This window comes from Lycorma delicatula, chromosome 9, assembly GCF_047948215.1.
Source record: "Lycorma delicatula isolate Av1 chromosome 9, ASM4794821v1, whole genome shotgun sequence".
NCBI lineage: Eukaryota > Metazoa > Arthropoda > Insecta > Hemiptera > Fulgoridae > Lycorma > Lycorma delicatula.
Genome location: NC_134463.1, coordinates 129,637,753 through 129,652,125, shown reverse-complemented (window position 1 = coordinate 129,652,125; position 14,373 = coordinate 129,637,753). Strand labels below are relative to the sequence as shown.

The following is a 14,373-nucleotide window of genomic DNA, read 5'->3' as shown; positions in this document are numbered from 1 at the left end:
TTTGTTTAGTGAGGTTAGAACTAATCATCTCACATTTACCAAAAGTAACTTGGTATGAAACTGAATCCTGTTGGTTATAAAAAATTACATTTGTTTTAACTTGTATGTGCGCGTAAAAGAAAATATTTTTACCCAGCATTGCACATATCAGCATTGCACATGTATACTTACACTGTAAAAACTTATAAGTACTGCCATCACTTAACAGCTTTTATTTTTGGACCAGAGATCATAAGAAATGCTGAACAACAAGCATCTGTTGCCAAATCTTAGATAACTTTCCCGTGTCATTTATAATTAATTTCTTAACTTTCCTAAATTGCACTTTATTTTACTTGTGTAGAAAAAATGTGATTGTCAGTAAGTTTTTTTTCGTTTCCAGGATAAAGGATTCTTGTAAAATACCTAAAGTAATTTTTTTTCAGTCAGGTAGTATATATGAGAAACAAGATTGTTACCTATGTGAAATTATTCCAAGGCATTGTATAAAAACTGCTGTTTTAAACTGGTCATATTAATAGGACATCGTCTACCAAAATTTCTAGATAAAACTCATCTCTTTAAATAAAAATTTATATGTTTATAGAAAAATTTATTTTGAATTGCATTCAGTAAATAGTTAATTGAAAACAAAAAATTTTTAAATAGTGAAAGAATTTTATATTTTTGGCTATCAAAAATAGTTCTTGTACAAAATTATTTTTTCCAATAATTTATTGTTTTAGATAAAAAAAAAAAAACGGTCTAATAATAAAACTTCTAAACATAGCATTGTAAATATTTCAATAGATTGTTCATGAATAAAAATAACAATTTGTACTCCAACACAAAGATGTACCTTGTTGTTACTGGGAAAATAATTAAAATTTCTTCACACATGCTAAAACCTGTTAAGTTAATGGACATGAATAGTGATTTGTATAAATCCTTTAATCATTTATTCTTACAAAATATTTATAATTTTACTATTGTTACAAAATGTATGTATTTTATCTTAATATACTATATGTTATTGTATATAGCGACTAAATGTATATGATTGCACTAATAACTGTTCATTTGTATCTTCCTCCATATTTAGTATATGTTTTTAATTACTTTTTTTTTACAGCTTTGCATTAATGGTGATTGTACTGGTTCTATATGTCTTGAATGGGGTTTACAAGAGTGTTTCTTGACATCACACATAATACCAAATATTGATAAACGTACATTATGTGAATTGGCATGTCAAAACGGTACAGATCCTGATACTTGTCGCAGTACTAGTGAATTCGCACAAAATGTTGGTTTACCTCCAGGAGGTATATCATTACGTCCTGGTTCACCATGTGATAACTTTCAGGTGAGTCTTTAAGTTACATTGCATTTTAGTAAGAATTGTTTCTTATTTCATACATATCAAAATCACTGTGAATATTCTAGTTCTGTGTATATTCTACTCCAGGATAGTCTCTCTGTAGTAATCTTCTAAAAGATTAGAGGCAGTTTGTTCCCGAATACTTTTTAACTGTTAACACTGAAGGGTTAACATAATGCATTCTATTTTCATGAAAGCATTCAGACAGATGTTTTATATTTCATTTATGGCACACTGAGATCAGGATATTCTGAAATAGTTCCTGTGGTTTTGTTATAAGAATTTATTTGCAGGTGATATTCTTTGACATTATTACTTAGTTGTTCTAACAAAAATTTTATACACTTCATAAAAAAATAATTTCTGACTGTAACTAATGAAAGCTGTTTTACTATTATAAAATATTCAATGTGATCAATTGTGTAACAATAATTTTCCTAATAGTGCCCATACCGAGACACATTTTTAAAATTCAGTACTGATTGCTGTCTGCTTAATATATGTATTTATAATAATGTTTAAGTTTAAGTTGAGGTACATTAATCTATAATTTTTTTTTTTAGGGTTATTGTGATGTATTTTATAAGTGTAGAGCAGTTGATGCAGAAGGTCCACTTGCACGTTTAAAAAATACATTGTTCAACAGGGAGACATTGCAAACTTTAACTATGTGGGTCACGGTTAGTATTAAAATTTAATTACTTTCATGTGATCTTTACATTAAATACGTTTTTCACATTTAATTACTAGAAAAAGAAAGTATATTGCGATAGTATTTTATTATCGAGGAAAATAAAGTCGATGCCTGACAATTCAATCTAACAACCCAATTTATTTCCATTACTTTTATACATTTGCGATGTTCAACCGCTTTTGTAAGCCTGCAATTATTTTTTTTCTTTGAATACGAGTTCTCACTTAAAATATTTTAATAAATTTTAATATTTTGTGTAAAAATCACAATACAACTTTTGAATTCTTCACTGTGATTAATTACGAAAATGAAAAATAAAAAGTATTGAATTGTTATATAGACAATAAGCTTTAAAAATAACACTTGAATGTGCTAATAATAACAAGATAAAAAAGGATGAGACATCAAAATAGGGGAACTCAAATATATTAAAGTTACATTGTTTTTATTGTTAATGTAGTAATATTAAGAGTTAAGTAAGAAAGGCATAAAAAACAGACGTATGTGCAAGAAAACTTTTCATTCAAAAAAAAGTTACTTAAATCAAATACAGGTATGAGAATTTCACAGAAATGTTTTGAAATATTTGTGTAGATTGTAATACTTTAATATTAAAATATGATCTTTGAAATATTTTTTGCTAGTAGGTTAAAATAGTGTGTGTTGATAGACATTTTAAATGTAGAACTCCTAAGATGAACAGAAAAGGGGAAACATTTTCTTTATTAATATAAAGTAAAAATTAAAACAAAGCAGACAGTCATAATTGATTTGTGAAAGGTTTAGCCTTTGTATAAAAAAAAAACTTACTGTATTTGCTAATAATATTTAAACAGTGTTTCCATGGGCACTGGATATCACTGACTGTTTTGACTATACAGGAGGTACTGTTTTGTATTTTTCAAATTTTTATTTTTATAGGCTATATAGAAAATAAAGTTATTATTTTCATAGGATTATGTATAAAAAGGACCCACCAAGCATTGACTTAGTAGGTGAAGAGTTTATTTTCTTTTTCTTTTTAATAACTGTACTATTTGCAGTTTTAGTTTGAACATTTTATAAAAACTTGTAACACATACATTGTTTAAATTAATAGTTAGGAACCTTACAGAAAACTTTGTAAAAATCTGGAAATACATTTAACCGTAATTTTCACAAACACATACCCAAATGAAATGCCAAAAGGTCAGATTAAACAGAAACTGGTTTTATTTGGCCAATTAAAAGAATATTTCATTTCTTTAGTAACATTGGATTTATAGTACTTTATTTAATTGAAAAAAGTAATTTTGTTTGTTTATATCTTGTTAATAAACATGGAAAAATTTAGCAAATTTAATTCTTCCTTTTTTTTTATATTATAATAAGCAAAAATGAAAAACAGATTAGACTATACAGGTTCTCCTATGAAGAAATAGAGAAACTTTTAGAATATGTTCTGCTGGTGAAAATAATGATTAAAGTTCATATAAACATAGGTCTGGAAACGCTTTGTTTTCGAGTTATGACTAGCGAAAGATTTCATCTGAATTTCAGCTCATCTAATAAAAAGATTTCTTGCTACTAAAGAAAAATATGGCATTGCACCATCATGCTGGAAATCAGCAGTCTAGTTTGTAAACGTATATCCCATTCAATGAAAACAAATGGTCCTACAATTTTGTCATAAATAATGCCACACCAAACATTAATGTGAACTCTGCGTTGGAAACTAGTTTCCACAGAATCATGTGGATTGTCTTCTCCCCATAAATGACCATTTTTATAATTGAAGACTCTGTTGCTCGTAAAAGTGACTTCATCAGTTAATAAAATAGAATTTACCTTATCGGCGTTGCTTAGAAGCCAGCGAATGAAGTTTAACCTTAACCGCTCGGGGTAAATTTTGGCCACAAATGTTGAACCTTTGCAGGTGGAAAGGATAAAGATTTTCTTTCTGAAGTATGCACCACACTTTGTTTTTTGACAAACCAATGTGACATGAAATTCACCTTGTACTAGTGCCTTGGCAACACTGATTATTCTGAATCACATAATGATTTACTTGGTGTTCAACAGAAACCTAAATGTTGGAAATGCCCTTTCATTCGTAAATGCTGATATACCGAAGAAAACGTTTTTGTATTTGGAATCCACCTTCCAGGAAATCTCTCCTGATGTTCACATCAAGCAGCTGAATTTCTGTTATTCCTTTAACAGAAATTATATATCTGCATTTTCCTCATTAGAAAATTGAAACAGCATTTTTACACTACGATATGATAACACTACACTTCCTTTATCTGTATGATAATTTATGACAACAGAGCCAAACAAAATATACAATTTTCATTGTTGACCAGCTGTTAGTATTGCCAACCTATACAATAAAATTTTTTAAATATTTCTTAATTAAGATACATTTCAGTTTAGTCTTTTTACTAAAAACTAACTATAAACTATTGAATATACACAGCTAAAATATTGTTTTATAAATTTTGTATTTCTTTTAAAATTATTTTCAGTATTTAGCATTTTTGTTTTTAAAAAGAAAGTTTATTAGGTACATAAAGAATAATACGATTTTCTGTTAATTTTTCTTCTGTTTTGCTTCAATAAAAAAACAATTTTTAAAAGTTTTTTTTTTTTTACTTTTTATTACCTGTACTTAAATTTTCTCAGAATTAAATTCTCTGTACAAGTTTTGTTACTAACTCTTTCACATTTACTAGTCATTTAACATAGCTGTTGTATTACAAATCTAAAATAAACTTGTTTTTAGACACCAAATTTTGTGTTTTACATCTAATATCTTAAAAAGTACTGGAGTTATATCTGGAACTTGTATTATCCTATTTCCCAACTCAAATTACATAAGAAACCACCAACCTTACTCCTTAATTTCCAGTGATTACAGTAAGGTTTCTTTTTATTAGAATAGCTGAGATCAAGGCGAAATTTTTCAATAGCCATAACTCAAAAACAAAGTGTTTCCACACCTATGTTTATTGAACTTTTTTTTATTATTTTCACCACTAGAACTTGTGAAAGTTTCTTTGTGGGACACCTTTTATATAAAAATTATTTTCTGAATTTAAGTGTAATATATATTATTACAAGTAACTATTATTAAAAATTAAATTAATTATTAGTGTATATGAAAATAATTATTTTCCTGAGAATAAAGGTTTACTGACATGATTTGGTGCTTTTGCTGATGAGCAAGTATCCCTTATTAAGTTGATTGATCTTCATCTCTATCTTAACATATAAAACCAAATCTCATTGCCCATAAGAGTTTTATCATGCATCACCTTTAAATATTACATATAAAAAAGTTTAACATGAAGACACTGAACCTATCTGTCATTGCACCATGCTTTATTTTGAAAAAAGTTAACTACCCACCAAGTACAACAGTTAGAATAGCACAACACTACTGTGATCACTAAAGGAACATTTTTTTTTTAAACACTAAAATTATAAAGATGATTGTTTGAAACTGTATTTCAATCTTTTAAACAGATTCATTATTTATGACAATTGATCACCCAATTGTCTTTCATTTCATTAATATGGATATTCATCTGCTCATTTATAAACACAGTAGTGTTCCATTTTCTCATTCCACCCCTCATATATTTTCTCATAAACTTTGCCAAGCTTACAATATCAAGTTTTAATGTGTTATATCTCTGGGATCAGTTGTACAGTGTTTATTTAAGGCTAGAATCAAAGAGTAAACAGGATAATTTTAGTTGCGTGCATTGCCGTAGATTAATTCCTTATCTTTCGATATGACAGTGTCATTAACAAAGATAGTGACTCCTGTACAGATAGTACTTCTGTATTTTGCAGTTTGCAAAATGTAAATCTGTGATTACATTTCGGCTTGCTTTCCATAGAAAAATGAACTGTAATATTCTGAGTCCAATAACATTAGTTAAAGGCATAATTGGCTTGAAATCACCAGATGTCTGTGTAAATGGAAAAGTACAGGATGACAGAGGCTGACTGAAGAAAACATGTCAGGTAATTTTTCTTACATATTCCTAAAAAATTTGTTAGGAAGGCCAGCTGTGAACTAGCAATGCCAGTGATGATAATATGGAATGTATGGAAATGCTTACAAATGCATTTGTATCGTTTACAGTCTTTGAGGTTCATCGACTGTGCTGTGTGTGCCAAGTTTGCAATCAAAATATTGCAACATGAAGATAACTTTCTTGATCGTGTTGTGTTTAGCGATCAAGTGAATCACTAATCAATTGAGTGATAGAGAAAACATTTCACCTTAGTGAAATGGCTTAATATTTCATGTGTATTTCAAGTGTAATACATTTCTTATTAGTTATAAGTAGGACTGATAAAATTTTATCAAAAACATGGTATTAGATTTAATGTTATGTTTGTTTCTGAATATTAAACTCATCATGTTTGGTTATAAACCAATAAATTAAAAATTGTTCACCCTTTAAATTTTGGACATGTATACAAGAATAATACATATTTAGATGGTTTACTAAAGTCAGCTGTCTGCTGGAATGTACAACAACAAACAGCTTTATAAAGAAAAAGTGTATATGAATATTACAATAAAAAATTTTTTTCTGTATTGAAGCCATTAAATGAAATTGTTAATTTTTTTTTTATTATTTTGTCTACAGGAATACTGGTGGGCTTGCCTTTTAATCGGTATAGCTTTCATAATATTTATGGGTATATTTATTAAATGCTGTGCTGTACATACGCCTTCTTCAAATCCTAAAAAACCACCTGCAAGAAGATTTTCAGAAACTTTAAGACATCCGATGCATACTCTACGAAGAATGGTAAAATGAAAGAAAAACATTTTGTTTTTTTAATACATATCATTATAGTCTAATAGTGTAATTTCATTAATCCATTATCTAGACATGAACCGATCGAAAAAAAATCTAGAAATGTCATATATACCTTTGAGATCACAATAAAAATAAGTGGAAAATCAGAAGTTGTTTGTAATTTACATATTAGTAATAAATTTAGATTTTAATGTGATCAATTTTGAAAGAATAAGGTGTTACAAGAGAGTAAAACTCTACATAAATTAAAGAATTAGTTAAATACTTATTTTGAGAATTAGATTTTTAGTCAAAAATTAATATTTTTAATTTTTCTAAATAACACGGCTCACTGATGAGTCATGTTATTTTTATACCACGCCTTCTAACAAAATCATTCTTTTTATACCGCTTCAGTTAACCTGTGATTGTGTTATAGTAGATATACCTCTCAACCCTGACAGTTTTTCAAGACACATATAAACTGAAATTCTGTTTCAGAAGACAAAAAACTAATATTCTACTATTACTTGTCTATTTGTTTTTTATAGTATGACTTTTTCAAACCTAGCTGACACTTAGTTCATTATGTAACCCTATTCCTATATATAACTTATTTTTGTAGGTATCATTTGACTTAATTTTTGTCAAAATCCTATTTTTGGTGTATGAGTACAAGCTGCAGCAACTACATCACAGTGAAATTTTATTAATATTATATGAATTAATTATCATCCTGTTCTATTAATTATGTAAATCCATTGTTTATTAAAAAATAAAATTTTAACAAATCTAATAGTTTTTTTTAAATTTTGTTAATATTGTTATTTGTTACTTAAAATATTTTAATTTTTTAATAACTTAATTGTAGGAAATATTTTGAGCTCTTTCCATAATAAATAAATAAATATTTTTCTTCGATTGGTGCAAAATAATGCATTATATAATAGATCATGTGAGGATGATCATGTGATGCTATTCAATAAATAAAAAGGGCTTCAGCATCTTCCTGGATAGATCAAGAGAATCCATGGTAAAACCTTGATCGAACCAGCATCACAAAATACACGATTAATTATAAAATAAAAAATAGATGTGATTAAATTCCATATTAATCATTTAAAATATGAACCAATATTAAGCTAAATACATGAAGATACTAAATATAAAAAATAACTATGAAATAAATCACAATTCAAAAGCTGTTATTAAAACTTATTTGAGCATATTTACAAGCTCAAATGAAGACAGTATTTTATATCCTGTTCAGATTTCAATTAAACTGCAGTATATGAATTTGATCCCCACCGACAAGTAAAACGCATAACTTATTCAATCATGTATTCTCATGACTTAACCTTCAGCATAATGCATATTCATTAAGTCATCACTAACTTAGAAAAGAACTAATAATGATTTGGATGACAATATCTTCCGCATCCAGCTTAGACTCCCAACATACTCCTAAGCAACTTTCGACTGATTGATTGCTAAAAAGTTACTTCAGCACTAAACACACGGGTAGATGACGATTTTGAACATGAGGTGTAAGTATGACCGAGACAGCAGCTCAAAAATTTGAATGCACAGGTTTTGGGCGCTGATAAAGTGATCGAATGATGTGTGTCAATATTGGTACAGTATATCAAGATAAAAACAGTTCCCGATTGATTATGGAGGTTGTGATTGGTTAGACTTTCATTTTTACTTTCTTTTATTTTTTTTATTTTTCAGAATTTTAAATCATTTTATTTTCATTGTACAGTTATATTTTAAAATTAACAAATGTTCACAAAAAAAGATTCACTTCACTTTAAAACTGTATGACTTATTTATGTAGTCAGTGTGTTCTTTCTTTTTCTTTGTAAATATAATATTTTCTTATTATTTCAGAGACATACAGGTCACAGTGGTGTACCTAGGCCTGGACCAAGTAGAGGGCCCGCTCATGGTTATGGGGAAGGCCGTGGTCAGTATTATGCCCCAAAAGGTAAGTTTATTTTTCAACAGAGGTATAAGTATATAGATTAAAGATATGTATACCCTGAATTATATCTGTTTTTTAGTATTCGGTTCAGAAGCACTGAAAATTCACATTCTATTCTCTTTTAACATTTATTTAATTTGAATATTCATAACGTGTAACTACACGTTATGAATATCTCGCTATTGTTTTCTTTTCCTTTTAATTGCTAAATAAAAATGAGAGAATTATTTTTGTAAAAAATATTCTTTTTCTTAAGTATCTTAAGCAAATAACCAGTCACGGTTTTCCCAATAATTGAACACTTTATTAAATTTTAGAAAAATAATTTAAGAAATATTCTTTTCATAACGTGTTATTTTTTTTCTATTTTTAATACAAAAAATAAATTTATATATTTTTTTTAAAAGGTTCAGAGAAGTATATTCAATCTTCTGTTTTTTTCTATATTTTAAATGACTTTAGTAGTCTATCAGTCAGAATATACTGAACTTTCCTGTTTGCCGATGACATGGCATTAATAGTTTTAGATATGAAAATACTGAAGAACTCTGAACCAAAATCCTGAGAATCAGTCGACAGAGTATTAGAGTCGAGAAATGGAAATACTTCCCTAGATTAAAGTGAAAGCACTGATATTTTTCATAAAAGCTCTGAACACTTCCACAAATTCAACTCTGTAAAGAATATAGATGCTACTTTTGTAGGAATAAAGTAAGTAAAGTACCTATGGTTTATTGTGGTGAATGTCACACGGGACTCTGCAATGGAGCCAAGTGGGAGTAGGAGGTGTGTCCACCTCTCCCTAGTGGACCAGACCGGAGTCCATAATTTAACCTAAGACAGGGGTTTATTTAAGCGTAATGTTGAGTTTCATAACGGAACTAGGACTAAATTTTGTTGTTGCGATCAACATGTTTGGTGGTATGTTGTGTTTATTTGCCTTTCGAGACGTTCACGTAATCAGTTGATAATAATTAGAACTAGGCAGGGGGGTGGGCGACCGGAACGTCACCAAGCAGGTGTCTTCCCCTACAGGGTTGTGATGTCTATACAAATAGAAGTTCCACGGTAGCCGTGATTGTATAGTGGTTAGTACCTTGCATTTTGTCTATATAAATAGACAAAGGGTTTATCTTCAGCGGTTATTGAAGCCACCGATCAATCTATTCCCCAAGGTACAGGTCGAGAGTAGCTGGTTGGTGAACTTGGGACTTTACTGCAATGAAGCAGACTGTGGGCCAGCTCAGGAGAGCCACACAACTTGAGGGTGATCCTGATCAGCATGCAGCTCTGCTTGCGGACTATTGTCGAAGAAGGACCGAGTATTTTCATAAGATTAGGTCTTCTAAACAAGATTCCTGGCACTCTTTTGTACAAGAGCAGGGAAATAAGGACCCATGGGATGTTGTTTTAGAGTTCTAAAACAAGACATAAGAAGAAAAGAGATGTTCTTCTGTTGGCTCTCTCGATCCAAGATGGTGTTGTAATATATAAGAATCGTATTCTCAGTTTTCTGATGAATGATCTACTTCCTGATAATACTGATATTGGTGAAACCTCACATCATCATGTCTGAAGAGATGTCACAGGTTTAGACTCTGAGTTCAGTCCGTCACGTAATCTGCACTCTTGCTAGGAATAAAGCCCCCAGGTATGATTATATCATGGCAGAGCTTCTTGTTCGCACATTGCCCATAATTCTTGGTCCCCTTACTATGGTAGAATGCTTTTTGCTGGATATTTTCCAGCAATTATTTTGAGTCAGGCCTCTGCCCGAACTGTTGAGTTGATGATAGTATGGACCATGTCGTTTATATTTGTCCCCAATACGAGGCTGAACATATCAGAATTGTTAGGGAACTTCAGAGAGTAAATTCCTTTCTAGATCTGCGGGTCAACTGGAAGACCCGCAGATAATGGTTAATAGCAGCTGGCTTCCTGAAGTACTTCACACTGAGCAGATCAGCTGAGGGGTCTGGGTAGAGGTAGTACCCTGGGTGGCTAAGGCACTGCTTTGACAGTTGACCTCCTTTGACCTTAAACACTGCTTTGATCTCTAAGTTCCAGGGTGGCCTGAGTTCTGGCACCCCCCAGGAGTTGGGCAGTCGAACATTATGTGTTCATTCAACTGCTGGACCTCCCCGCAAACACACAGATCATCAGCTGTCAGGTGGAACAAAAACAAATATTGGTTCAAATTCATGTGGTTGGAGAGCACTTGGCTCCTGTTGCTCTTAAAAATGAAGTAGAAGCGTAGCATCCCCCCAAGTCCTGTATAAATCTATACAAGGACCTACCTTAGTCGTGGTGTGCCATTCTTGCTGCCATGCTTCCATCGTGAAGCTGTAAAGCATCTTCTGCAGGTAGGAAATGGGCAACTGTTCAAAATTTAGAACTGGTGCATTGCAATCACTGTTTCTCTCCGGTACAGGCCCAGCTCGAAACCGCATCCCAAATACTCGGCCTCCTTACCTCTTCACAATTTCCACATAGCCGCCCAGACTTTCACCACTAAATCAATTGGGAGAGCCTTTCCCAATATGGTGGTAGCCTCATAGGAGGTTGTTTTAAACACACCAGTGCATTTAGTTTGAAGTATGTTACAAATAAAGTAACAGAATAGCTGTCAGCAGGATGGTGACTGCACTACCGAGGTTATGGTTATCCATTCAGCCAAGGCATAGCGCTGTCTTGACAAGGGCAAAATATAAAGAGTAGCAATATCGCTTTTGACAGGATGGTGACTGCACTGCCGAAGGCATGATTGTCCATGCAGCTGTGAGGTGTAGCATCATGTTGACGGTGATAGTTTTGATGTGATGAAATAAATGTCATGTGGGACTCTGCGATGGAGATGAGTGGAAGTAGGAGGTCTGTCCTCTTCACCACAGTAGACCAGAGACTGGAGTCCATAGTTGACATAGTCCATGGGTCAAGACAACCTCTGTTAAAGCCCATCAGAGTTAGAAATGAGAGGGAGGACTGGAATTGTCCCAAGGTCATAGAAGACACCTGTCTTCTCCTACGAGGGTTGGGATGTATATACAGATAGATTTGAGACAATATTTACCAGATAACAAGTAACTTACGAGCTGACTGTGTGACTGTAAAAAAGCAATTAAAGATTCACAAATCAAGATGATTTTTTGCGGTAACCCAAAAGAATATTTATAATTTTTAACGTTAAGTTTTTCAGACATTGCAATGGTGTTTCAGTGTATTATTTCACTGTTCATACATATCTACTTACAAAGTAGATAAAATTAAAAAGAATTTATTCAAAGATTTAAATTAAAGTCTGCAATATTTGTCCTTCAAATTTTTAAGGAAAATATTTTTTTTAAATTCTGTCTTAAGAGGGATCAGCCTTAGTCCTGGATTATGAAAAGGGAATTTTTTGTTTTAATTGTTTATATAAAAGTTTTGATTGAATGCAAAGTGCCAGAAAACCATTTTTCACTGAGAGAATACTGTAGAGCTCAGCCTAAGATTTCAAAGTTTATTTTCAAAAGTGTTTTTAATCCATTTATGTTTCTTAAATCACCTACTGTAACATCACCCATGTTATAGTAGGTGAGATTTTCAATGACAGTAGCCATTTCGAACAAGAGTTTTATAGGAACAAACAAGAAAACGATATTTCTAATAACACTTCTTGAACCACATTGAACCGAGTTATTCAACTGTATAAAGGTAGAATTGCTACCTCTATTCCTTCATGCAATACTGAGGACTAGATGTTAATTTCTGAATTGCCCTCATATTTCAGATACTCCCATATATTTTCCTGAAAGTCCTCTATATAATAACTGCACTCAGTACACCTTCTAACTTCAAAAATAAGATTGATGAACCCTATTTTTCTTTAATGCAAACAGGTTTTTTTGAATGGCTGTGGTTAATATTGCTGCAGCATAACCTGGTTCATCTAGTAATGTCTAACCTTTGGAACAGTATTTTTATGACACTCGCAAAACAATATATAAACTAAATAAACTTTCATGCAGGAAATGTTTATTTAGCATCAGAGATAAAAACATTGAAAAAATGAGATTACAACCTTTAATAAAAGTTGACCGTGCTGTAATACAGATAATAGACTTTGATTCTTAACATTGTAGATTTATGAGTAAATCAACTATCTTATGATAACTGCAAGAACATATCTCTGTTATTAAAGAATTATTGTTACATATACAAAGGACTCAAATACCTACCGGTTGTTAATTTATTTTAGATATAAAAAAAAAATCTTGAAGATGTTTGAAATATTGCTGTCAGATTTAATTGTATGTGTATGCGTGTTTGTTTTAGCTTCAGCTCCGCCTGCCAGTCGACCTGAATTATATGCAGGTGCATATTCAGATAGAAATGCATTCCATATGAGACAACATAAAGTCTGACTGTGTAAGTTAATAATTTTTTTTCAAAACATTGTTAAAATATAAATGAATGCGTAGAATAAAATATTTTATTCAAATTTATTTTACCAAGGATCTGAATTAATAAGTTTATTATTTATACAAGTCCTGCTATATAAAATGGAGAAATAGTGCAGATGTTCTTAAATATTTTTAAATATTAAATAAATATTATTATTACATTATTGAAAATTAAAGCGTCATGAACAGTTACTTGTATTTTGGAAATCTTTCACCAAAAACTATAAAATATAATTTAATGCTAATTTATTAAACTGAAAAAGCTTTTTCATTTATTTCCATGCGTAAAGCCTAGTTCTGGTACATTTTGTTACTTTTTCCAATATAAACATACAAAAAAAAATCATAGAGATGCTTTTAATTTATGAAAAATATAAGAAAAATCATTTATACTAAAACAGTCACGAATGACATCATTCTTTAATGCAATTTTTGTTAATTTTATTAACAACTCGTGAAAGTATTTTTTCTGTAAATATTACAAATTAAAGAGATTTCCTATTTTCATAACAGAGACTTATTCAGTTTGAAACAGTAGAGTTTGTAGACTACGCTTAGGCAGGTAAGACTTCATAAAAGATTGACTAATGCGGTTGAATAAAACAAGCGCTTCAAAATGACCAGAAATTGCCAGTTTTATTGTTACTTACATTCTCATTAAGCTTTTATTACATATGCCATTAATGTTAATTAACAAATAATACTTTTAATGTGTTCCCATTTAAATAATGTTGGTCATATAAAATTTGTCTAAAGTTCTGTTAATATTGAATAATGAACTAATAATCAATTTTTTTTTGGTATTTTGCGTGCCTTTAATTCATCTTATTTAACAATTTGTCATCATCCTGGACTCACACATGACAAGTTATTTAGTTTCTGCCATATATCTGTATATCCCGATCATGTTCTAGCTGTTGGTTCCAGTTACAGCTCTCACGAATTTCATTTCACCCTACTAAAACCTGCTTCAATCCATTTCCATCATCTACCAAGTCTCTACATCGATTGTTGGAAAATAATACATTTTTCAATAATAACTTAATAACTTTTTTGCTTAACAGTTTTGGAAACAATCATTTCAC

General features: G+C 30.6%; 1 protein-coding gene across 1 annotated transcript in view; it reads left to right on the top strand.

Moving 5' to 3' along the window:
• kuz (zinc-dependent metalloprotease kuz) overlaps positions 1–14,373 on the top strand; it is a 140,280-nt gene that overhangs the window by 114,153 nt on the left and 11,754 nt on the right. The window contains exons 11-15 of the mRNA XM_075375877.1: positions 1,112–1,345; positions 1,924–2,040; positions 6,704–6,868; positions 8,753–8,849; positions 13,161–13,253. Coding sequence (XP_075231992.1) covers positions 1,112–1,345; positions 1,924–2,040; positions 6,704–6,868; positions 8,753–8,849; positions 13,161–13,249 — 702 coding nt within the window. The 3' untranslated portion in view covers positions 13,250–13,253. The remainder of the gene's footprint in view (positions 1–1,111; positions 1,346–1,923; positions 2,041–6,703; positions 6,869–8,752; positions 8,850–13,160; positions 13,254–14,373) is intronic.